This window comes from Balaenoptera ricei, chromosome 6 (assembly GCF_028023285.1).
Source record: "Balaenoptera ricei isolate mBalRic1 chromosome 6, mBalRic1.hap2, whole genome shotgun sequence".
NCBI classification, from domain to species: domain Eukaryota; kingdom Metazoa; phylum Chordata; class Mammalia; order Artiodactyla; family Balaenopteridae; genus Balaenoptera; species Balaenoptera ricei.
In genome coordinates this window covers 122411661-122436604 of record NC_082644.1, presented here as the reverse complement: position 1 = coordinate 122436604, position 24944 = coordinate 122411661, and the positions used below count along the sequence as shown (strand labels likewise).

The following is a 24944-nucleotide window of genomic DNA, read 5'->3' as shown; positions in this document are numbered from 1 at the left end:
CGGCTGGCCAGTCCACACCCACCACGAGAGGCCACCCCAGTGAGTCTCCCCCTCCCTTCTCAGCTGTCCTCTTCATCCTCTTCGTCCCCAACCACTGCAGTGTCTGTCTGGGGAGCCCTGCGGCCCCCAAGTCCCCCTGCTTGGGGCCAGGCCTGGGCGGGGGCGGGGGGACAGTCTGCGTCACTCAGCGGACTCAGGCCCCACCGTTTGGGAACCCTGCCGCCCAAGAGGCTCCTGCGCTGGGGTGTGGGGGGCGGGGGGCGGGGCAGCGACGGAGCACAGCGCGCCCTCCAGCCGGGGAGGTCCTGCCAGGCAGGCAGACCGACCGTGAGAGGCAGGGCAAGAGGCCGGCTGAGACACAGGCCCCGCACACCTGCTGGGCACCTGCCGGGCACAGAACCTGCGGGGCCCGTGGGCAAGTGGAGGGCGGCAGCCCTGAGGGTGAGCACAGAAGGTGCGAGTGGAGGCGGGGCCACAGCAGCAGGCCAGGCCCTGCCTGACCCCGGGTCCGGCGCCTGTGTAGAGGCTTCTAGGAATACCGATGTCTCCTCACATTTAACACGGAGAAAGGGCTGGCCTGTTCTACAAGGTCACCAGGGCCTGGGAGCTAGGGCCAGCTGAGGCCCAGGATCCTGGCTCCTCTCTGGAAAACCACCCTGGGGGTCAGCCCTAAGGCATGGGCGCTGCCGGCTAAAGACAAGGAATGAGGGCTTCCCTGGTGGTGCGGTGGTTAGGAATTCGCCTGCCAAGGCAGGGGACATGGGTTCGAGCCCTGGTCCGGGAAGATCCCACATGCTGCGGAGCAGCTAAGCCCGTGCGCCACAACTACTGAGCCTGTGCTCTAGAGCCCGTGAGCCACAACTACTGAGCCCGTGCACCTAGAGCCCCTGCTCCGCAACAAGAGAAACCACCGCGGTGAGAAGCCCGTGCACCGCAACGAAGACCCAATGCAGCCAAAATTAAATAAAATAAATTTATTTTTTAAAAAAGGAATGAGATAGGGTGACCAGGCACCCTGAGAAGGAACCCCAGGTGCGGACACCCCACACACCAGAGAAGCGGGCAGAGCAGGTGGGGCCCACCATGCTCACTGGCACCGGCAACCGTCACAGGCATACTCTCACCCTGGGCTCCACTGTGGCCAGCACCTGCCCCGTGGAGCTGACACTCCCAAATCTCCCCCCCAGGGGCAGGGGCAAAGCTGACCTCTGGACACATGTCAAACCTGACCCAAACAAACACTGCCCCCGCCGACCCTCCCCGTTTCACAGTTGCGACTCCGGAAACAAAGACACAGCGGGTGCCAGTTAGAACAAATGTACTTTTATCGCCACTGAAAAGTCCATCAATCAGGGCTGGCCTGGGAGCCGGTGAACTTGCCCATCCAGCCCCGGCAAGGGCAAGGGGAGGATCCCTGAATCCAACGTGTAACCACCACAGCCAGCCAGGGGCCCGGATCCCCATGAGGCCACAGATGCCGAGACCCCCGGGTTGGGGCGTGTTCACAGGCTGTGAGGCCCCGAGGCTGAGCTGTACCCAGGCTGTCCCCGCAGCACCTGTCTCTGATCTCATCATGGGCTCTGGGGACCCAGTGTGGCCCAGGGTGACCAGAGGGCCCAGGACCCCTAGGAAGCCCTGCACGGCCAGCAGGAGGGCATTTAGGTTTCAGGAATGTAGTCACGATTTGATTTTCTCAGGAAGAAGGAAGAGGCTCCCCGGGTGGACGGGACCTCCCTGAATCACAGCGCTGATTTATTCCTACTTGTTCCTAACGGTGCCCCGATGAGAACCAGGCAAGGAGCCCAGAACCAGTGGCAGAGCACCGGAAGCCCAGCGGCCACCCCAAGCAGCTATGAGGCCCTGAAACGTCCTGGCCCAGTTGCCGCTGGCCTCTGTCATCAGCCCGGCCTGGAGCACGTCCAGCCGGCTGGGTGGACACCACACAGCCAAGGTCAGGGCCAGGGTCTTGCCGACAGGCACCCTCGATGACAGGACTCATCAGTCCCCCGGGCAGCACCCACTTGGGAGCCGTCCCGCCCTAGGAGGGGGCCCAGATGGGCAGGGGGTGAGCCTCCGTGTTGAACACGTAAGTGTCCAAGCTGAGCAGGTCTGGGTCATCGGAGAAGAGCAGATACAGGTACTTGAGCGTCTCCCCCAGAAAGAAGCTCTCCATCTTGTCCCTGGGCTGGGGATTACGGGGGTCCTGGACGTTGCTGATGGAAGAATAGCCGCCAGAGGGGACCTGCACGAGAGCCAAGGCCACAGCGTCACGATGCAGGCTCAGCCCTTTCAAGGGCTGCAGGCTAGAGGCACCCTCCCGAGACCCTGCCCCACCGCAGCACACACGGCTCCCCAGGGCAGGGTCTGGGGCGGTGAGGACCCCAAGGCCCACAAGGGGACTGGCCGCCCTGGAGGTCAGCCGTGGTTCCTCCAGGGACCCCCTGGGCGATGCCAGCAGCCTGCAAGTGACCAGATGGAAAGTGCGACCTCCAGAACCTGTACAGGTCTTGCAAAAGCCCTGAGGTCACCCGAGGGGTGTACAACCCAGCACCTCACGTGCCACAGGGCAAAGATCAAGTCTCCGCTCTGCTGGGGTGGGCAGTGGGCCCTGGGCAGGGCAGGACCTTCTCTGAGCCATGGCCCCGGCTGTACGATGGGCGGCTGGGCCTGAGCACAGCGGGGGTGGTGGTGGTCATGGCACCCGTCCTGGGGAGCAGCGGCCCAGAAGTCACCTCCGGGTGGGAAAGTGCTGCCCAGGCCACACAGACAACCCAGGAGGGACACGCTCTGTGCACCTCGGGCCACGGCAGGGACCCTCCCCACACAGGCTGGCCCCCCCGAGAGAGGAAGGAGGGATGCCCTGGCCCCCGGGTCATATACACCTCGAGGGCAGTGCTGGGCAGCTGGGCGCTCGCGGCCAGGGTGGGGCCTCCCCCATCCAGCCACTTGGCAGGTGACAGTGAGGAGCTGGGGACAAGGACCAGGCGGCGGGCGGGCCCTCACCCTCGTGTACGTGTTGAAGCTTCGCAGGAGCTCCCAGCCCCAGTCCTGGTACTTGCGGTCGCCCGTGAAGCGGTACAGATAGAACAAGCTCTCCACTGTCTCGGGCCGCAGCAGGTTGTGTCTGTCGGCCGCCTGGGGAGGAACGCGGGCTCAGGATTAGCCTTGCCACGCCCCTGCCCTGGCGCCGCCGGGCCCCAAGGCCCCAGCATGGCTCACCTTGACCTGCACGTCCTTACGGGACTTCTGGGGGTGCAGGTTGAAGTGCACGATTTCGGGGCTCAGCCCCGTCTCCATCTGACGGTTCATCTGGTAGCAGGTGTCCATGAGCGCCCGGGCCAGCTCCATGTGGTCGGCAGGCAGGCCGTGGTGGGCGCCCAGAGCTAGCGTCCCTGGCAGGAAGCACACCAGGTGGTCCTGGAATCAGAGGGTCACCTCACCACCGTGGACCTGCGGCCTCACGGGTTCCACACGGGTCCAGCGTTATCAGGCCTCCCATGTTCCCAGGAGCCAACAGGCCTGAGTGCCGGCAGGGCTCCAACAGGGGACTGAACTGCAGGCCACACACCGGGGGCCCCACGCGCGCAGGGCAGAAGCTGCTAGAAGGACCGGCACCTCCCGGGGAGCACATGCTGACCCGGGTCTCCCTCACCTCCTGCCCCAGACGGCCGACGGAGCACCAGCTGCAGGAGGACAGGGGGAGGGGGAGCTGGGGGCGGGGCTCCCCGAGCATGGAAGGCGGGGCTTGGAGCAGGGGAGGGGCCCTGGCACCACACAGACCTCAGCTCCCCCTGTCACGAGCCATCAGATGTCAAGGACAAAGGGTGGAGCCCCAAGACCCCGCTAGGCCACGTCAGACCACGCTCGTGCTCACCATCTTGGCGCTGAAGCGGCCGTGCGCGAGTTCCCCCACGAAGGTCAGCTTGCCGGGTTCAGATCTGTGCAGCAGGTGCTTTTTGATTCCCTCCACGGCTTCGAGGTAGTCTTCCAGCAGCCTGTGCAGACCAGCGGGGCCCGTGTGCTCGGGCCAGGCGGGCGCACAGCCCCCGTGTTCCGGCAAAGGGCACGACCCTGAGCTCCCGTCCCCATTCTCGCGGCTGCCCTGTCTGGGGTGGCGCCCCGCCAGTCTCCGCGTGGAGGCCCGTGCCAGCCCCGTGGGCTTCTGCCCCCGCCCCTCACCAGGGCCCGTGCCTCCCCACCAGCCCCAAGGGGCCACCAGAGACCAGTCTCTGCCGAGCCCCTGGCCCCGACGCGCCCACCCCGGTTCTCTGAACCAGCCCGCGAGCTCCCCAGTTGGTGACACCCTCGTCTCACCCGTGGGTGATGGCCTGGAGCTGCCCCTGCCCCTGATTCTGGGTCACTGTCACCCCTGGCCTGAGACTTGAGGTGATCCCAGCACCCTCGTGAGGGTTCATCTCTATTTTCTAAGCTGGACGAGGAGCTAGCGCCGCTCCCCGGGAAAGCGTGCGTTTTCAGGGTCAGGGCACTGAGCTCGAGGAGGCCCAGGTGGCCCTGGCTGCCGGCTGTGGGAGCGGACGGGCAGAGGGGCGGCCACAGGCCCGAGGAAGACCCCGGCTGCCCGGCACTGGCGAGCCGTGGACCCCGGCGGCCGGCCGGGCCCTGGCTCTGCACACAGGCTGTGAGGAGACACCCGCCCCGCGGAGGGGCCCGGCCCTGGCTGGCGCGGCTGCCTGTTCCCCCCACCCCGAGAGCTGGGGCCCGCCCCGAGGGCAGAGAAACGGGCCTCACTGCGTCTCCTTCTTCCCACCCTGGATCCACTGCTTCAGCAGGTACTCGTAGTAGCTGTCGGCCCTGGCGCCCAGGGTGAACACGCCCAGGTGGGTGAAGAGCCCGCTGTTGGTGTTGATGAACATGGGCACCAGCCCGTCCTTCTTCCCGCGCAGGGAGTGCACGCGCCTGGTCACCTCCTCCACGGCCTCCTGGGGCAGAGGAGGGCAGGGCAGTGAGCAGGGCGGGCTGCGCTCCTTGGACGCTGCCGCCCCGACGGGCCCGACCACAGGGCTGAACCCGCCCTCGCCACGGTTCTCAGCCCCCACCCTTGGGGGACATCTTAGGAGCAAGTGGCCACCATAGCGCATGTATGCGTCCTGACAACGTGCACACAACCCCTTCAGTCCACTGATGGACAAAGGACCTGACGACGCACTTATACACAGAAGATACACAGCACCCCAACACGCAAACTCAGAAGACGAACCACTGACTGTCAGAAAAATCAATCCAGCAAGACACAATCACACACCAAGAGGTACAAGTATGGCTGGACAACACACGAGGACGTCTGTGCAGGATGGGACCCGACAGGAGACGTGTTGTCAAGATCTCCAGTGGGACACAGGCCAAAGCTCAGCAGGTGACCGTCTAGACACGCGGTCAACCCACACGATAAAGCCTGTCTGCACTCGGAAAGGAAGGATTCTGACCAGTCCTGCAACCTTGAGGACTGCACGCTCACTCAACGCCCAGACTGCAGCCACTGCAGGAAGGACAAGAACTGTCCAGAATGGGGCCCGTGCCAGAGCCCAGCCCTGTGAGGCTGCCAAGGGGGGTCGGCAAACAGTGCTGGGTTCAATCTGGGTGAGGGAATTGTTCTGGAATTACATAATGATGACGGTCACAAACATGTGAGTACACGCAATGTACACAGAAGAAGACAGGATTTCTCGATATATAAACTAAGTCTCAATTAAAAACAAAAGGGAGGGCATCTCTGGTGGCACAGTGGTTAAGAATCCGCCTACCAGTGCAGGGGACACGGGTTTGAGCCCTGGTCCGGGAAGATCCCACATGCCGCGGAGCAACTAAGCCCGTGCGCCACACCTACTGAGTCTGTGCTCTAGAGCCCGTGAGCCACAACTACTGAGCCCTGGAACCACAACTACTGAAGCCTGCACACCTAGAACCCATGCTCTGCAACAAGAGAAGCCCCCACAGTAAGAAGCCCACGCACTGCTACGAAGACCCAATGCAGCCAAAAATAATTAATTAATTAATTTAAAAATAAAAATAAAATGCCATCTTTAAAAAAAAAGGGGGCTTCCCTGGTGGCGCAGTGGTTGAGAATCTGCCTGCTAATGCAGGGGACACGGGTTCGAGCCCTGGTCTGGGAAGATCCCACATGCCGCGGAGCAACTGGACCCGTGAGCCACAACTACTGAGCCTGCACGTCTGGAGCCTGTGCTCCGCAACAAGAGAGGCCGCGATAGTGAGAGGCCCGCGCACCGCGATGAAGAGTGGCCCCCACTCGCCGCAACTGGAGAAAGCCCTCGCACAGAAACGAAGACCCAACATAGCAATCAATCAATAAATAAATCTTATAAAAAAAAAAAAAAAAAAAGGAGAGGGAGAAAAAAAGCTGAAGAAATAGAATCAACCTGAGAGGAAGGCCCACAAGCAGAGACATCGTGCACAGGCGGGGCCCTGCCTAAGGCGGGCGAGCAGACACTGCTGGAGGCAATAACGTATGGAGAGCCAAGAACAAAAAACACGCGTCAGCGTCAGCCCTCCGTTCCACGTGCACCAGCTGGTCCCGCCACACAGCAGCAGCCACGCCAGCAACACCGCTCCAGCCGCCCACCCAGGACAGACACGTGCGTGGGCACAGTCCAGGTGCCACAGCTGGGGTGACCCCAATGTCATCTGCACTGAACTGGCTACACAACCCGGTGACTCCACACATCCCACGGCAGCAGCCACGACGGAGCCGGCCGCCCCCACTGGCTCAGGAGAGCCGCGGACAACAGCAGGTGGACCCGGGGCCACACAGAGCGCCGCACGACAAGACGTCCACTGCCAGGACCCTAAGGACACGGGACTGCACGGGGGTGGGGCCGGGCAGAGGACTCACCCTCCAGTCAATGCCTTTCATGCCTGCACCTCTGGTATCACGAGATAACGGGATTCACCAGGAAAAACGTGGGACAAAACCGAAAACGACACTGGTCTCATGGCCCAGGATCAATGACCGCACAGACCTGCACCTGCCCCACTGAACCAGAGACAGCCCGCTGCACACCCGCTCCAGCTGGAAGCACAGCGCCCCCGTACCTGAAATTTCTTAACTCCCGTGAGACGAGAGAGCTCTCGGAACTCCAGCTGAATGCTTGTCACCTCGGCCACCGTGCTGTCAGAGGTCCAACGCGGTGGGTGGGCAACTCCAGTGCCGATGTTTACGTCGGAGTACGGAATCTTAGAGGGTGTTTGGAACGCAGGCATTAACCGATTTCCAAAATCCTCCTGACACACAACACAGCGATGAGTCAGTGATTCCTGTCCCAGAGCGGCCTGTCTCCATGGCACGACACTGACCCGCCGCCCGTTTCCATCTAATCCAGCGGAGAGATGAGTCTGCCGGCTTCACGCGGCCCCACCCCTGAGGAGCTGCAAAAGCCGAGCTGGACTCAACCAGCTCCGAATGACCATGCCTGCAGGCGGCAGGGCCGCTTCAGCCACGCACGTGCACGGAAACAGACTCGAGTGCGTGGAGGGGAGAGCAGACTGCAAACAAACGCCTCCCCACCCCGATCCCACGAGAAAAGGACCGACCGTGCAGCACTCGAGACCCCAGTGCCCCCAGGACGTGAGCCGACCTGGTGCCGGGACACTCACAGCCTTTTTCAGAAAGAGGACATCCCCGGACAAGTGGAAGGCGCTCAGAAGACCCCCCAGGATCCGGATGGTGCTCTCAAACAGGTTGACGTCCACGTTTTTCTGAAACAATAACCTCTGGGACACCCACTTCCTGGCTTCTTCAAATTCTATCACGTGAAACAGCAGCGATACAGGAACAAATGAACAGTCCAAGCATTTCCCTGACTGCTCCCTCTGGGGCCACATGCATCCCCTGCAGGGTTTCAACGTCACTTCCCAGTGCAAGAGGGGACCCTGAAGGCTTCCAATCCCGCAAAAAAAATCGAGCCAGTGTGCAGCTGGGGGAAGGCCATGCAGCACGAGGTCAAGTGCTCGACAATCACAGCCGCGCTACAGAGGACCACGAGGGTGAGTGAGTGGCAGGCGGTCTTCAGCCCAATCAGAAGACTTAAAGCAGATGTTTAAAATGCCAGTTTAGAAACACCTAGAGACACACCATCCCAACTTAGCCCCATCTGCGCGGCACAGGAGGACATTAGGGAGAGATTCGGGGCGCTGGCGACTCCGTCGGATCACGTGTCACCTCCCACCACCGGGCCCCGCCTGACTGCAACAGAAACACGGGCTGGGAACGCCCCTGGAAGCCCACCTACAGCCTCACTCAGCTCTCGGCAGGGGGCGCAGGGGACGCCTGTCCTGAGCATCCCCTGGGCGCCTGGACGAGGGGACAAAGGAACTGCCCACGGCCAGCACGGCCACCCTGGCACCCAGGACGAGGGGAGGCGCAGCCCAGCGGGACACGGCGCGTGGACACCTCCCGGGCCAGGCCCACTCGGGCCCGAGGGTCACGCACGAGAGCTCGGCCCCCGTGCTAGGGACGAGCAGATACCTTTCTTCAGACCCAAAATCCACATGGTGTCCAGGGCGTCGATCAGCGTGAGGCCGAGGCCGAACCACTCGCTGAAGGACTTGGACACGGGCTTCAGCTCGTCGTGGCCCCAGGCGAACTTGCGGTATCCGGCCCACGCGTGGCGGAAGGCGGCGACCACGGCCTTCTGGCGCTCGTTCTGCGAGGCTGCGAGGAGGGAAGCGGGGCGTGGGCGCCCGGACAGAGCCGTCCTGCGGCCCCACGGCGAGTGAGGCTGACGTGGGGTACCGTGGGCTGTAGTGAAGGTCTGCGCAGGACCCGCTGCCTGGCCCGGGCCCATCCGCCTCCACCAGGGCCCAGCGGGGACCACCCTCCGGGGGGCAGTGGCCACTCGCAAAAGATCAGAGGCCGCAGGACCACTACGGCTGCGACGTGCAGTCTGGTTTGGGGACATCAAACGTGACAGGCGCTGGTGACCCGGAGAAGAATACCTCGTCTGGCGGTGCCGCGTCCTGCCCGATCAGCTGCGGGCACTTCCAAAGGGGACAAAACGGGGAGCAGACACCGCCAAGGCCGCTCAGACACTCCCCAGGGCGCCCTCGGGGCGCGTCCAGAGACAGCTTCCCGCCACACGCGGGGGGACCATGCGCACACACGGGGCTACCGCGCAGGGGAACACGTGTGTCCACAGCTTCAGCACATGTCCCGTCAGCGTCGACACCCACGGCTCTGCCGTCCATTTCTAACCCCACACGGTCGCCCCGTGTCCCCACTCCGGGCTCTCCTGTCCTCCCTGGGGGCTCCAGCACCGAGAGCAGAGGGTCCCGGCGGTGACCCAGACTCAGTTCTCCTGTCCGTGGAATGGGAACAGGACAGACTGACCCCTCAAGGGGCAACATGAGGACCGCAGCCCCCAGGCCCCTGGCTGCCCGGACACAGGCGGGAAACGAGCCTCCCGCACACACGTTCCTGTGCGGCTGCAGCGCCGGACACGGGACGACAGCCGCCAAGGAGCCCCACGTCGTCACCAGAGCTCCAAGGGGTGCCTGACCACGAGACCCGCGCGTCCCTGCACCTGGGTGTCCAAGGCTAAGCGGTGCTCGGAGGGACGGCAGGAGCCCCCCACCGCCCCACCGCTCCTGTGCGTGTCCACACGCCCCCTCCCTCAGAGTGCCCGGGGCAGGCCCGAGAGGGCGCAGGCGGGACCTCACCTGGACTGTTCCTCGTCCTGAGGGCCTGCGGGGAAGGTCTGGTGGGGGCCTCTGCCTTTCTCAGAGGCAGCTGGGTGCCCTGCTCCGGTTCGGGCCCTGTGCCCCTCCGGCTGGAGCGGGAGGAGGGAGAGCGCTCAGACCCCGGGCAGAGGTGCTGACGCCCCAAGGTCGAGGTCGAGGTCACGGCCGAGCTGGGCTCAGACTCGGCCTCCACGCGGGGGGCCCTGCCCCGCCCTCCCACCCCCCACGGGGCACACGCTGTCTGCGAGGAACAGGAACGAGAAGGCCATTACGCGTCAGGCTGGTTCTCTGTCGTTCAGGGAAAGAGACACCACAGAGACCCCGACGGCCTCTGCGCCCCCATTCAGCCCGCCTCGGCTGCTGCCGGTACCTGACGCGGCTTCCCTGCGCCTCGTCTTCCCGGGGACCCTGGCCCACCGCCTCTGCCCTCCTCTGGGCCTCTTCCTGCCTCCTGTCCTTGGCGTCTCCATCGGGGGCTCTAATCTGCAGGTTGGGGGGTCCCCGTCGGAAATGCCTTGGAGGCTTCTGGGCAGAGACAAGAAGAGACAAGAGTCACTCGTGAAATGATTCCATCGTCCATCTGGGACGCTGCCCCCCGTCTGACGCGGCCCCGCGCAGGGAGCGCTGTGGACTCGCGGAGCGGCTGCAATTCCCACAGGAACTTATTTTCATTTTTCCTACGACAGGCAGCTCTGGGAGGAGCCCCTTACTCGCCAGCTCCTGGCCCTGACCACCCGGATGGAGGCTCTGCCAACGGGCGAGTGTCACCCTGGACAGCGGGTTAAGCCCCTGGCAGGGACGTTTCCGGCTGTCAGACCCTAAGGGTAGCAGGGCCGGCAGGGGCAGAGCCAGCACGGCCCCACGGACGGAGCCGCAGACGGCACTGTCGCAGGCCCGCGCCCGGACTCCCCAGCTCCCTCCTCGGAAGGGTGTGGCAGAGGTGGCCGGTCAGTGACAGAGCGCTGCGGGCAGGGCGGCGCCCCTCCTGGCTCCCAGCCAGCCCTCAACAGTGCGCGTGGCTGGCAACTCCTCCAGGACGTGAGGACGCTGACTTGTGAATGGAAAAGTCTCTGCTTTTCAGCATCCGTGGAAACCTTGCTGGAGGATCCCGGAAGACATTCTCCTTCCAAGGATTCAAACCCCACCAAGCTGCGCCCCCCGGGTCAAGAGCGCAGGTCTGGCCGAAACAAAGCTGCATCGCTCAAACAGGTCCTGGGGACGAGTGCTGGCGTCTGAGCGGAAGAGAATGTCCGAGCGGCCTTCAGGTGCACAGCGGCCCCAGGACTTGTGCCAGAGGAGACACGGGTGTTCAGCCCCTCACCTCCAGCCCCTCCTAGACACCAGAGACGGGGTCCTGGACGCTGAGGTGTGGGAAGGTGTCTCTCAGTGGGGAATGTGCCGCGTTCTGCTTTCACAGGACTCTGAAGGTCAACAGGCAAAAGAGCAGCCACGGAAGTGGAAGAAAGGATGCTCACGGCTCCAAAGGGAGAAATTCCCTCTTTTACCCACAGACCCTCCAGGAGGACACGGGGAGAACGGCCGCCTGTCTCTCCCCGGGGCAGCCCTGCAGGGGTGTGAGGCCGGCACCTGTCCCAGGATCCTCTCCCTGGGGGGCCCTCGGCGCACGTGGACGGACACCCCAACCCGCAGTGGAGGGTGTCCCCAGGTGCAGAGCGCCCCGGGTTCTCCAAGGCCGTGCCCCCTGGAGCCACCGCCCTTTGCAGGGGACTTTCCCTGGCTCTCTGGCTGCCCAGACTGCCCTCTAGTCTCCACGTCCTCCCCCCGTCCCCGGAAGCGCCCCAGCACGAGGCCTCGCCCCTCCCTCCCCCTCTCTGCGTACTCCCAACCCTCTCCCCCAGGCCCCGACTGATGCTCGGGCCCCCAGCAACTCGGTCTGGGCAGGTCCAGAGCGGAGCGCCCGCCTGAGCGTCCCCCGCCAGTAGCTCCCACAGGAAAGGGATGGGTCTCGTTCACACCTACCAAGGATCCGGCACAGCAGATGCGCAAAGAAGATGAAGGACAGAATGGCCCTCCTCCTTTCCCCCGTCTCCTTCATCCAACCAGCCCAGAGTAAGGAGTGTGAGGTTAGAACCTCAAACAAATGGGAAGAAACAGGACCCTTCCCAGTCTGTCTGAAACAGCACGTACTGTTCCGAAGTGCTTCTGGCACGGGCCCGGGTTACAACTCCACGGAGAGTTTATTCAAAGTACCTGAGGGGACACCCCCGCGAAGGTTTCCGGGTTCTCAGCTGCTCTCCGAGGAGCTGGCAAGACGGGTGGATTTGCGGGTCTCATCTTCGGCCCTTCTGCCGACCTGCTGCCCACGGCTAAACAGGAGGATCTACTTTATCTCAAATTCGCCACAAGGCCTGGAGGACATTCAACGTGCACTCGAGACAGCATGCACACAGCTTTGACTCCGTGTAAAAGGACGCGGTGGGACCTCCGAAGAGGGCAGTTCAAGCAGTTCCAGAACGGCCACAGGGAATCACACCTTTTCCGAAGCACCTGGCAGTTTCTGCCCTTATCCCCACCCACGTGCCCGTTACTCTGCCTTTATGTTTTCCGTTTCGGTAAGGGCACAAAGTGGCACACGGGCCATTTACTGGAGTAAACCTACAGTGGCTCTTTAACTTTCCTCCTCAAAGAAGCCATCCTAGAGCAATTCAGAAGGGACCCCGCACCTCCTCGCTGGCACCCTGCCTGGCCCTGCCCAGCTCCCGGTAGCGCGTGTTAGGAAATTCACGCAACGCGTTCAGACTCAGCATTCAGTCTCAGGACCTGAATCTCACTGTGAGACAGAGAGGGTGAGATGCCGGTCCTCACAGCAGACATTTGGGAAACAGTCACACAACCTCAAATCAACAGCCACCTCCCAGCCGGGGCGTGGGAACACTCTAGGCTTCCCTGTATTTCCACTTCCTGCCAATGTGTTGACGTCTACGCCTCCTGCAGCTGCGAGATCGCGCTGCTGCCGCTTAGCCCGCCCTCAGGGACCCCCACGGATCACTGCGGAATCGTGGAGCTGGTACCTTTCCACTCGTCGGCCACGCTGATGTAGGACAGGAGGCCGCAGAGCATCAGGAACGCCAGCAGGAAGAGGACCACGTTCCGCTGTAACCTCGACAGCTGCTTCCATTTCTGAGACAGACAGACAGACAGTGACACTTTTTACTGAAAAGAGCACAGCTGGAAATCTCCCCCACTGTGACACACTCCGTGGGGACGACGAGGAATTCCGGAGGCCCAGCCTGGGATCTGCTGCTTTTGAACTGGAGGAAGTTGCCTCTCGGCAGGGGCCGCAGGCTGGGATGATACTGCTGCAGACGACACACCGCACGGGCCCGCGATCGAGGAGAATGCAAACCCACGCGGAGGCCGTTTCTGGCTCACAGGTGGGCAGCGGGGAAAGACCGGCAGCCCGCGTGTGCTGGCTCAGGCTCCGCCGGCCTCGCCTCGGCCCTGCAGCCGGGGACCCCGGGAGCCGCGGGGCCGGCCCCGTTCGTGTGCTCGCCCTGGGGAGGCCCCCAGGCCGCCCCTCACCCGCCAGAACGAGCGCCGCCTCAGGCCCTGGACGCCGTCGTAGCTCCGGCCGGGGCTCAGCGTCACCGAGATGAAGTCCCGACGCGGCGGCAGCGGCGGCGGCGGATACATGACAGCGGCAGCGGCAGCGGGCCGGGGAGCCTCGCCCTCCGGCGTCGTCAGGAGGCCCGGCTCCGAGCTGGGCCGTGAGGCCGACAGGTCCGACGCCGGTAGGCGGCCATCGCGGGGCCGTCGACTCCCCGCCCATCGCTCTGAGCCAATGCGCCTTTGCCGCGCCCTCGGAGTCCCACTGCGCCTGCGCCCGCCGTCGCTGCTCCTGCGTGCGGACTTACGTCCCACGGCGCGCCTCCGTCCGTGCGCGTTGACGTCACGCCCACACTGCTCGCTCCTGCGCACATCCCGCTGGTGTGGCTGCGCAGCCGGAGGGGTTTTTGCTCGAGCCGGTTCCCCTGGGATTTCCCCGTCATTGCGGCCCCGCGCGGCTTCCGCAGGGCCTGTGGGCCGTGGGATGGGCCGGGCCTTCTCGGGCTGGCGCTGACACCGGGCAGGTGTGCCACCGCTCCGCCATGTCGGCGGGGTGCCTCTGCGCCCCGGACCCCAGGTCTCGACCCCGCCCTCCCCCACCAGGTGGATTTGACCCGGAGGGGCTGGGGCCTGGGGGGGGCCGGGGTCAGCGAGAGGACGGGGGGGCCCGTTGCAGAGTCAGAGGCTCTGGGAGTTTTCATCCATTGACCTATCAACCTTAAAAATAGCTGGCTATTTTATCAGCAAAATGAGTTTATCCAGGAATGGCAGAGGAATTGCAGTTAAGGGTGTGCAAATATGGCCTGTAATAGCCATGTCGAGACCAGGGAAAGGAATAGTCCTTTCAGAGAAAAAAGGGAAGTTGGGAAGGGCTGCTGTGTATGAAAGTCCATTTTAGGTGGGGCTTAGTGTTAGGTTTGGGGAAGTTCAGAATGCCATGAAGCCTACCTGGATCCTAATGCGTCCTTGTTCCGAGATCCGGTGCCCTAAATAGCGATCCTGAGTTTGAGCAACTGCAGTTTTTCCTTGGAGGCTTTAATGCTCCTTTGAAACCAACAGTTTTAGCAGGTGGATGATGTCTTCCTGTGAAGAGGTTTGAGGAGGCGAGCAGAGCAGCTAATCATCCACATGTTGTAATAAAGTAGAGCCTGCAGGAAACATATCATCCAAATCAGCCTTTTAGCCTTGTGAAAAGTAAGAAGGAATTTCAGTGAAACCTTGGGGCATTAATGTCCAGATGTATTGTCCTTCCCAAGTGAAGGCTGAAAAGGTCTCAGCTAGCCTTATCAGCTGGAATTCAGGCACACCTCGTTTTATTGTACTTTGGTTTATTGCACTTTGCAGATATTGTGTTTTTTTCAAATTTAAGGTTTGTGGCAACCCTACATCCAGCAAGTCTGTGGGCGCCATTTTTCCAACAGCATTTGTTCACTTCCTGTCTCTGTGTCACATTTTGGTAATTCTTGGAATTTTTCAAACATTTTCATTACTACTATATTTGTTATGGTGATCTGTGGTCAGTGATCTTTGATGTTACTATTGCAAAATATTAAAACTTGCTGAAGGCTCAGATGATGGTTAGCATTTTTTGGAATAAAGTATTTTTAGATTAAGGTATGTATATTGTTTTTTAGACACAATGCTATTGCACATTTAATAAACTGCAAAAGAGTATGAACATAACTTTTATATGCACTGGGACCAAAACATTCATGTGACTTGCTTTATTGTGATACTCGCTTTTTTGTAATGGTCTGGAACCAAACCCGCAATCTCTCTGAGGTGTGCCTGTCCAAAGCGTGCACAGCATAGATTAATTACAGCGAAAACATTTGCTTTCAGTAGGAATGGATGCTAGTAGAGTATGGGGGTTAAGAACAACAGGGTGTCGAGGGGCAGCAACGTTGATTATTGCCTGCAGGTCCTGGACAGACCTCCATCCTCGGCCATTGGGCTTTCTCACAGGTTATATTTAATAGTATTACAGAGACTAACGCAAGGGCTAATGAGGCTCTGAGCCTTGGAATCCTCTTATGGGCTTTATACCTTGAAGGGCTTCTTTACTCATAGGTTATTGATTAGTTCTGGGGAGAGGTTTCGAGGGGCCTATTTGAGTCTTAATGGGAAGAGTACTGTGGATTTTGCCAATATCAGTTGGAGATTTTGCCCATAAGGAGGATGGTAGCTGACTCAGTAGGGACAAATGATCAGCGTCTCCCGAATCAGCTCCAGGACCGTCAGAGACAAAGCAAAGACAGCGAAGTGTCACTTAATTCACCTGGTTGGCTATTTTGACTGTTACTGTGAAATTCTAGAATTATTTCCCATTTTGGGAGAAAGAAATTCCAGCATATTTGCTGAGCCGTCTTGGCCCAATAAATGAATAGGGGCGGAGAGACTAAGGAGGGAAGTGTGGGTATCTCTCAGGGGCCTAAACGAAAAGGAACAGGTTCAGAGACAGGACCCTGTTGAGGTTCCTCAGAGACCCCCACTATTTGGATCACTTTCGTGCTCTGAGGCAGGGGCTGCTTTACCGCAGTTGAACTGAGAGTGTGGCTCTGGTGCCAAAAGAGATTCATTCCCAATCTGGAGAGTTGTTTTTCTGAGCTGATGAAGAGGGAGGGTTGGGAAGAACCCCTGTGGTTCCTCAGAGGCCCGTTGGTGGTGGTCAGGAGGGCGTTGGAAAGGCTGGTTAGAGGGCTGAAGGCACTTGAGGCACTTACACTTGTGACAATCTTTTTCCCAAAGTCCTGGCTTTTTGCAATAATAGCAGGAATTAGGAGGATTTGGGTTTTACTTAGGGACCTTCATTTGCTGGAGTTGAAGGTTAAGGGTTTGAGTGGACTTCCTTTCAGTTGAATAGAGTGCAGATGAGTTGGTGGCTAAATTAGCTAAATCTGGAGTGGACGTGGTTTCCGGTTCAACCCAGGTCCTTTCATCTAGAAGGGAAGGATCCCAGTTACGCCTGCTAATGAACACAGAGTTAAAGGCTACCTGAGTGGATTTGTTACCAAAGCAAACTTGGGTCTGATCATCCATGGAGTAAAGCCGATCTCCTGACACCAGTGTGTGATGAAGGAAATGGCGGCGTTTATTGCAGGCGCCAAGCAAGGAGTCCACGCAGCTGGTGCTCAAAAGGCCCGAACTCCCTTAAGTCTTTCAGGTAAAGGTTTTTAAAGACAGGGTGAGGGAGGAGGGTTGTGGGGTGTGTGACCAGCTCGTGGACATTTTTTTTTAAATAACTTTACTGATTTAAAAAAAAATGTTTTTGGCCACATTGGGTCTTCATTGCTGCGTGCGGTCTTTCTCTAGTTGCGGCAAGCGGGGGCTACTCTTCGATGCAGTGCTCGGGCTTCTCATTGCAGTGGCTCATCTTTGTTGCGGAGCATGGGCTCTAGGCACGCGGGCTCAGTAGTTGTGGCACGCAGGCTTAGTTGCTCCGTGGCACATGGGATCTTCCCGGACCAGGGCTCAAACCTATGTCCGCTGCATCAGCAGGCGGATTCTTAACCACTGCGCCACGAGGGAGGTTTGGACATTCTTCTGATCGGTTGGTGGGAAGTTTGGACATTCTTCTGATTGGTTGGTGGTGAGGTTATTGGGAGTCAGCATCATCAACCTTCTGGTTCCAACCAGTCTGGGGTCTACATGCTGGAGCGACAGCATACAGTTAACTTCTTCCACCTGGTGGGCTTTTTAGTATCTTCAACACAGCTCACGAACATGGCTCAGAATATTATCTGTAGCCCTTGAGGAGGAACTAAAGGTCCTTGGCTTTGTTTAATGGCTAAACTATTGTTTTTTGGTATTGCTTGTTTTCCTTTCTTCTGCATTTTCTCACTTCTCTGATTAAATGTACTCTTGGAACTCGGGGAAGGCCTGGGAGACTAAAGGTTTTCTACAGACAAGAGGCAGGTGGAGGACATGGTGGGGGAGAGGGGCTGTTCTGGGAAGGCCCCATAGAGTCCTGCTCGGTTACAGATTCAGTCTCCAGAGGAAGACCAGAATTTTCTTTAAGGACAACCTGAAGTCAACTATAATAGTTGTGAACACGTTTATCAGGTCGTTGCCTGCCAGCTTGAATTTTGTTCCCATCAACAAGCTTAGGAAAAGCTTTTGAAATGTTCAGTAAAGATCTCCAGCAAGTCCTCAGGCCTGTCAACAGTCAGGGTCTGTTTTTCCAAATCCCTTCCAGATTCCCATTTGGTTTCATTCAGTATGGGGCCTGACCTTCACTAATAAGCCTGTGGACTAATTGATACATATCTGAGAAGCCAGGTTGACAAGTTTGAATCACTAATGTCAAATTCTTCAGCAAACCTATGGGTGTTCTCAGTTACTTTCAGAAAATCTTTGACTATGGATGGCTAACAATTCAACTTTACTTAGTTCAGGGAACATAAAAAACTAGGGCTTTAGCATTTGGACCCCCAGAAGGTTTAACTTTAATAAAGTTCAGGGGAGGGGGAAGTGGGGAGAGGTTTTGAGGAAAAGGGGAGTTCAGCAGAAGGGTTAAGAGGAGGGGGTGGGAGGCCCAGAGGAGGCGAGGATGGCAGAGGGTGAAGTGAAGGCGGGGCTGGGGGCACAAGGAGGGGAGGGGAAAGGCCTCAGAAACCATTTCGTGTTCTTTCAAGTGTTTGCTAGCCTCCATTAGTTAGTTTAGAAGTGCTATTTTGTAAAGAGGCAATTTTAGAGTCCTGGATATGTTTGGAAGCCTCAAGGTACAAATTAAAATAAGCATCCCAGAAATTCCCTGGCAATCCAGTGGTCAGGGCTCTGTGCTTCCACTGCAGGGAGCATGGGTTCAATCCCTGGGCTGAGGAACTAAGATCCCACAGGCTGGGGAAAAAAAAAACAACAACAAACCATCCCACTCAGTCTGTTTAGTTTCAGAGCCATGGCTTTCTGAGTTGATTTCTGAGACAAACAAGTTTGGGGAAAACCAAAGTTCCCCACAATGGCCACTAGTGTTCTGAATTATTTCTGGTTAAGGGGCCATAGTTTTTAAACATGAAACCAGCGGAGGTTCCTGAAGAGGGACCGCACTTACAGCATTGAGATGACTGGGACCGCATTTCTCAGAGGTTTTCTCGAGAGCAAAAGAGAAGATCCTAAATAACACGACCCCAAAGGAGTTTTAGGAAAATTCCAGCACATTTCCAATAAGGAGAACGAACAAGTATTCAGCAAAAGGACAGAGCCTTCCCCACATGCAAAAAAACAGAACAGATAGATCCCAAATAAAGCCAGAGAGCTCAACCAGAAGGAGGGCCTTAATACCAGAGGAGACTGGCCAAGGGCATGTGGCGGCAGGGCTGTCAGCCCCCAGGGTTTGCCTCCTTCAGACCCCACCTCTGGACACCAAGTAATGTCCACTTTACAAGTAAAGCAGCTAGTTATTTTACCAGCAAAATGAGTTTATCTGGGAATAGCAGAGGAATTAGAATTCAGGACGTGCAAACTATGGCTAACCACAGCCAAGTGCAGAGAAGCACAGGACCATTACTTTGCGGAAGAAAAGGGGACGTTTCACTTGTGGGGAAGTCCATGGGAGGAAACAGAGTTCAGGGTGGTGACAAGTCTCCTTGGCTGGGCTGTCGCCTTCCTCCTGTTCAGGGATGAGTGGGGGACCCAGGGGCAAGCAAGGTCCCCCTTCAGGCCTCCCTCAGCTCAGGGCCCCTCCCTGGTGCTTTGCAGGCCTGGCTGCCCACTCCCTCCGTGGGGAGCCCACTGCTTCCTGCCTTCTCAGCTGTGGCATTTCTGGGCCTCAGGAGGCTCCCCCACACGCGCACCTACTGCTCAGCACCTAGGCTTGTCTGAACCCGCTCCAGAAAGATCTTCCTCCCTTCCTGCCCCTTCCCTTCTAGGGGTCATCCCTGGGGTCTCTTCGGGTCTTCTCCCACACACAGCTCTGCTGGCAGTTCCAGCGATGCCCTCATGCACCCCACCCTGCGCAATGAGTTACCAGGGAAACGGTGGCATCTGGAGAATGCATGTGCAGGAAGGTGAGTCACAGCCTGTCAAAGTTGAGGGCGCAGGAGCTGGTTCAAATGGCATGTTCTGGGCCCACCCCCAGGGTGCCAGACCCACTAGGTCACCTCGGGCTCCCCTGAGACCCTGGGAAAGAGCTAGACGGAGCATGGGGGAGATTCCTGGGTAGTCCAGAGCGGGGTCAGCACAGCCTGTGGGCTCTTGTTCCCACAGGGCCCAGCAGGCTGCAGCCCCTGGATGGATGCAGCCCTCGGAACAGCCGGTGCTGCTCCCACACGTGTTGGTCAGAAACTGCGGTCACCAGGCCGGGCTGCATCACAGCACCTCGTGTTTATTGGAAATCCCCACATTCTGTGGAAAATCGAGGGTTTGCCGTCTTTCAACTCAATTGCTTCGCTAGCGGCCGTCTGGGTTAGAGATGGTGGGGGCGTGTGGCCCTCAAGGGAGCAGGAGGGAGGCCCTTGTGGCGAAGGGACCCACCGACCGGGCTGCTCCCTGAGTGCAAAGCGGGCACAGGGAGCCTCACCTGTGAGAAAGGACTCGGCACAAGCAGGGTCTCCTGGTCACAGTGTCCTAGCATCACGGAAGATGCGAGCATTGCAGGAAACTCGGTGCAGGGTACCCCGGACCCCTCTGTGCCATGTGTGAAACTTCACGTGAAAATAAAAAGGTTTTTCGAAAGCGAGCTGCTTCAACAGTTTACCCAACTAACTCTACGTGCGTACAAAAAAGGTTGCTGGGTGTCCTGGTGTGGCAGTGAGGAGCCCCTGGGCCGTGGCGGGAGCCTCAACCTCGGCCTCCCCCTTGGCGACCCTCCTCTGCCCCAGGCCCTCTGCTTGCCTGTGGAGCAGCGGGGAGAAGGAAACTAAGGCACAAGGTTCGATTCTGAGGCTTGAAAAGCGCGGCAGAGCCTGGATGGATGCAAAGTCGTCCTGCGGGCCTTGGGCGTGGCCCTGACCCCGCCATCACACCCAGGCCGGGAGGCGTGGACGCAGCCCCCGTCCACTCCAAGTCGCTGGAGGGATCACCGCCTCCGGACCCACCGCCGGACAGCAGCCTTCCCGGGGAAAGCATGGCCGCGCGCGGACTGCGGGGCGGCAAGGGGGCAGGCGGCCTCGGCTAAGCAGCGGGCCGCGTTTCAGGATGCTCTTCACAGCAGCAGGAAGAGGCAGGTGCCGCTGTGCTGCCCTCCAGACGGGGAAGTGGGCACTGGGACCCCGAGCAGCCACGCCAGGGGCAAGAGACCAGAGCCAGCTGGTTTCTCCCTGCCTCGGCCAGGCTGCGGGGGTGCAGCAAGGGGGCCATGGCCCCAAATACGGAGGCTGCGCCCCCCACCCCTCCCCAGAGAGCAGGGGCGGAGCGTGAGCCCCGGGATCTGTCAGAAGCCACCGGCAGGCTGGGCGGGGACGGCGCGCCCCTCCTGGTTAAACTCCAGACTAATCGACCACCACGGGAGCCTCCAGCATCGGCACCGGTCCCACTGGCTCCTGGGGGCTGAGGCCTCGGGCGGAACTCCAGAGCACTCAGTGCGAGGCGTGCAGGCCAAGCTTCCGGAGAGCCATCCCGACCCGCTGTCGGTCTCAGCCGGGCGCGGAAGGGGGCTGGGCTGCGGCCCCCAGGTTCAGCTGCCAGGGAGGGAGGGGCAGCTGCTGCACACCTGCCGCCCTGTGAGGGGAGGACACCGTCCTCATCTCCGCAGAAGAGCGCGGGGCGGCTGCTGCTCCTCCTCACCACGCGGGTTCGCCTGGGGCCGAGGAGCCACCACGCCGTCCTGCCCCGTCCTGCCCCGTCAGGTCTCAGCTCAGACAGGCCGGTGCGGCTCTCAGCCGATGCCGCCACACCTCCCTCGGGCCCCCCATCAGCCTCCTCTGAGCCCCGCTGCGCAAGGTCCTGAGTCCCTCTGCCTGCGGTCCGGACCCCACAGCAGGAGCAAAGCCAGAGAGGCCGAGTGGGCCCACAGCAGGCCTGGGGTCACTTGGGTCCAGGGGACCGGGTGGCGGGACAGTTCCCACCCTCGTGGAGTGAACCAGCATGCTTACTTCTGTGGTCCATGTTCTGCAGCCAGAAACTCAGAGCAGCCTGCTTTCCTCCTTGGAGCCCAGGCCGGGGCTGCGTCCTCAGCCTTGGGGACCCCGGAGCTGGCAGGTCTAGGAGGGAGTCAGGCCTGCAGTGTCCTGGCCGTGTCCACGTCCAGGATGAGCGGGGACTCGAACTCCCGGCCTTGCAGGTACACCTCCAGTCCCTGGAAACAAGCAGGTCATGATGATCAGGTATCCAGCCCCTGGGCTCCGGGTGAGATGCCAAGTCAGCCTGGAATCAGCGAGGGGCGGGATAGAGAGGCTTCTAGGAACAAGGCTTGGATGTCCTGAGATCTCAGGTCAGGGCAAGCCCTCCCACAGTGCAGGCCAGAACTCTCCAGAGAAAGGGGAGCCAGGTCTCCTGCCCCAGCGAAGCTCCCACTGGCCCAAACCCCAGGCTCCGATGAACCTGGCTTGTCCTCCCTGACCCCCCGAGGCCTCTCGACACCTCACCGCAGCCCACATCTCGGAAAGTCCTCTGCAACTAAGGGACCATTTACCCCGCTGGTCGACTGAGGCAGAGCTGTGACCTCCCACGAAGCTCCCACCTCACCCCCGTCCTCCAACCACACAAGCCCGACCCCAGAAGAGCCCCAGATGGGCCTGGCGGCTCTCACCTCTCCGGAGTATGACACCAAGGGCGAGATCTCGCAGATGGCCGGAGGCTCTCCACTGCCGGGTGGGCTGGGGGGTGCACTTGTCACCATCTGCTCGGGGGGTGCGTACCCCGGGGCCCTCCCCTGCACCACCCACCACGCTGGCTGGCCCAGTCCCCGCCCGGCCAGGCTGTCCACCACACCCGCCGCCCTCCTCGCGGACAGCTAGGCCCCGGGCACCGCCCCACCCGAGCGGCAGGCTCTGACTTGGGCTGGAAAACCCTCCTCGCCCCTCGCAGGCATCTCACACAGAGCCCAGGCAACCAGGCTTAGGGGGCGGCCGTTGACAATCACAGAAGGAGACACCTAAAGTCTTATTCTTTCCACACCCCGAAAAATGACCTGCCTGCCGCTTTCTGGATGTCACGCCTGGATCTTGGCTTCAGAGCTTCTGATGAGCAGGGAAGGTGTGACCCCCATGTCCCGTGGGGCTCTAAGCAGAGCTTGAGGGCTGGGCACACAGCCACCTGCCTTCGGTGTGGGGCCAGGGCGGAAGCGCCCACCCCAGCTCAGACCACAGCACAGCCAGCAGGGCCCTGGGGCTGGCACTTGGGCCGCGACACCCTGACATCCTGTCCTTCGGGTCGCACCCTGCAGCCCACACTCACCTGGGCTGCTCGGGGAGCCGGGCCCCGTGTGCGTCCAGGAAGTGGGCTCCCGCCTGCAGGGCCCACCGGTGGTGCTGAGCGAGCAGGGCCCGCCGCGCCGTGGAGGGGTTGTCTCTCTCAGCCGAGTCAGCGTTCTTTAGAGGGGAGAACTCCTCCCCCCGCAGCACTTGGAAGGCCACGAAGTTCCTGGGGAGGCGGGGACGACAGCTGGGGACCCAACCTCCCAGCCCAGACACCCTGGTCCTGGGCAGGTGAAGGCCAGGCCGGGTGACAGGACTACGTGGGGGTCTGGTCTGCAGGCAGCAGGCTGCGGAGGGCCCCCCGGGCACCACGTGAGTCTTTGTTTCTGATTGTTTCTGAGATCCCGGAGCTGCCCTTAGTCCTCCCTTCCCTCCCCTCCCCACCAACCCCACCCCCCAGGGTGAGGGCCACATACCCTGGGAGTCCCCAGCAACCTCGCCTGGAAACAGCTTCCTAGCTCCCAGCCAGGGGCAGATGGAGGGCTCAGGAGAGAACATGGGTGTCCCCCAAAGTCCACAACCCCAAGGGCTCCAACTGCCCCAGACGCTCCCTGTGCTCCCACCCCAGGGGCTGCTTCCTCTAGCCTTCTTGCCCTGAGACCCACCTGCAGCCCCCCAGCTCCCCCCTGCGAAAGGGCACTCCCACTGTGAAGCCCCCAGCCTCCACTTCCCTGCCTGGCTGGGCCTCAGAACCACCACCAAATCAGGGAAGGGAAAGAGGAAAAAACGAATGATTTCTCCACTAACTTGGCAAACGGGAGCACATCAAACACGAACTTCTCCATCTTTATCCCGTTGGGCTCGAGTGGCTTTACTGGATTCCCCTCCTCGTCCACGTAGGGGACCTTCTTCACAGCCACGTGTGGCTTCAGCAAGGGCTCGAACTCCCTAGAGGACAGGAGGCCAAAGGGAGGAAAGACACAGTTCAGACAGGACATCTTGGAGCCCCAGCCCACCTCCCCCATGCCCGGCCAGCCGGGGCAGGTGGGCAGATGGACAAATGGACACAGCAGGCACAGGGCGGTGGGGGCTGAGCCCTGTCTCTGGAGGGCCAGGCATCCTCATGCACCCCAGCCTGAGAGCTGGGCCCCATCGGCCACATCCCTGCCCAAGCCCAGTGGCGACTGGCAAGCCACGGGGTGGACGTGGTGCCTGCGGGCAACGCCCCCCCCCCGCCCCCGGAGCAGGGCCACGCCCACTCGGCCGCAGAGCCTTGTACCAGATACTGGAGCGCTCCGCTGCTTCCAGCTTGTTTAAGCGCAAGACCCTTTCCGTACCGCACCCCACAGTCCCACCCAGCTCAGGTCTGCCCCCAGTCCCTGTGGCCCGGCTGGTCGCCCTGCACACCTGGTGACCATCTGGAGAAAGTCTCGCGTGAAGAAGTGGTTGCAGATGTTGCCCGCGTTGTAGAGCAGGCCCCCTCCGGGCGCACGCAGCCGGGCCGTCTCGGGGCTGATCTCGCTGTACTCCACCACCTGCGGTACGCCGTCTACCTGGCACACCACGCCCACCGGCTCTTCGGGGGACGCCTTTTCCACCACCTGCGGCCACGACCGGACGGGCGGGGACGGCTGACTGGGGCGGGGCCCAGCGTGCGGGAAGGAGGAGGCGGGGCCAGGGGCTGGGAGGAGGGCGGGGCGTGGAGGGCAGGCCGAAAGGAGAGGCGAGGGCGACGCGAGGGGCGGGGCGGGGCGATGCGAGGGAGCGGGGGCGACGCGAGGGGCGGGGTGACGCGAGGGGGCGGCAGGCTCACCTTGGCTCCACAGTCGGCACCCCGCAGCACGCAGAATCCGATGAAGACCGGGTCGGCCAGTCGCACCAGGATGTTGTCCACACAGTACACGTGCACAAACTCTACTCCGCGCCGCTCCATGTCCTCTAATACCTGGTGGTCCGCCAGCGCGCAGTACAGGCCCCCGTTGCCATCTGCAGAGAGAGAAAGCAAAGGGTCTTGGAAGGGCTCCTGCCGGCCTCAGCCAGCTAGTTGAGGGCGCGCCAGAGGCAGGCGAGATACCCCGGGGCTGGACCTTGTGCCTGAGGCCGCTCTCTGTCGCCATCCAAATAGCCCTGTGGCTGTTCCACATGACACATGGGAATCAAGGCCCAGAGAGGGAAGGCCACTGGCTCAGGACCATGCGGCCTCTGGGCAGCATATTTTGGCGTCTGTCCCAGGCATCCTGACCCCTAGCTAGCTCCACATTCTAGGCCAGGCGGACCCTCCCTGCCTCAGGGATGGGGTGTACCTGGCGCCATGGCAACCTTGTCTTTCCGCTCCAGGATGGCCCTGCCATCGAAGGTCACAGCAGGCAGCAT

General features: G+C 60.7%; 2 protein-coding genes and 1 long non-coding RNA gene across 8 annotated transcripts in view; 1 reads left to right on the top strand and 2 right to left on the bottom strand.

The window, feature by feature from the left end:
• Positions 1-959: 959 nt before the first annotated feature.
• Positions 960-13521, bottom strand: LOC132367544 (endoplasmic reticulum mannosyl-oligosaccharide 1,2-alpha-mannosidase). Of its 2 annotated transcripts, XM_059926105.1 has the most exons (13): positions 13255-13521; positions 12744-12852; positions 11923-12038; positions 10082-10236; positions 9691-9800; positions 8501-8686; positions 7630-7778; positions 7069-7257; positions 4750-4940; positions 3875-3995; positions 3220-3417; positions 3004-3135; positions 960-2242 (listed from the first exon to the last, which is right to left on the bottom strand). In XM_059926105.1, the coding sequence occupies exons 1-13, from the start codon at positions 13363-13365 to the stop codon at positions 2039-2041; spliced, it is 1971 nt and encodes a 656-aa protein (XP_059782088.1). In that variant the 5' UTR covers positions 13366-13521; the 3' UTR covers positions 960-2038. The 2 variants fall into 2 exon arrangements, with proteins under 2 accessions (XP_059782088.1, XP_059782090.1); XM_059926107.1 differs by lacking the exons at positions 11923-12038; positions 12744-12852; positions 13255-13521 and adding an exon at positions 11692-11759.
• A 562-nt stretch (positions 13522-14083) lies between these two features.
• The window catches only part of UAP1L1 (UDP-N-acetylglucosamine pyrophosphorylase 1 like 1), a 12725-nt gene continuing 1864 nt past the window's right edge, over positions 14084-24944 (bottom strand). The window contains exons 4-11 of one of the 5 annotated variants that reach the window (XR_009503826.1): positions 24875-24944; positions 24385-24557; positions 23979-24172; positions 23379-23519; positions 22612-22797; positions 21309-21511; positions 19796-20894; positions 19581-19620 (exon numbers count right to left, since the gene is read on the bottom strand). Coding sequence is in view for 4 of the 5 variants with exons in the window: in XM_059926101.1 (XP_059782084.1) it covers positions 20389-20894; positions 21309-21511; positions 22612-22797; positions 23379-23519; positions 23979-24172; positions 24385-24557; positions 24875-24944 (1473 nt within the window). In the remaining variant the exon portion in view is untranslated. Of the gene's footprint in view, positions 14427-19580; positions 20935-21308; positions 21512-21964; positions 22032-22611; positions 22798-23378; positions 23520-23978; positions 24173-24384; positions 24558-24874 lie in introns of those variants that run through there. The other 4 variants (XM_059926103.1, XM_059926101.1, XM_059926102.1 and 1 more) reach the window with 4 other exon arrangements.
• On the top strand, positions 14909-19946 carry LOC132367546 (uncharacterized). Its single transcript, XR_009503827.1, has 3 exons — positions 14909-16441; positions 19146-19283; positions 19483-19946. It is a non-coding gene; the product is annotated as an uncharacterized LOC132367546 (long non-coding RNA).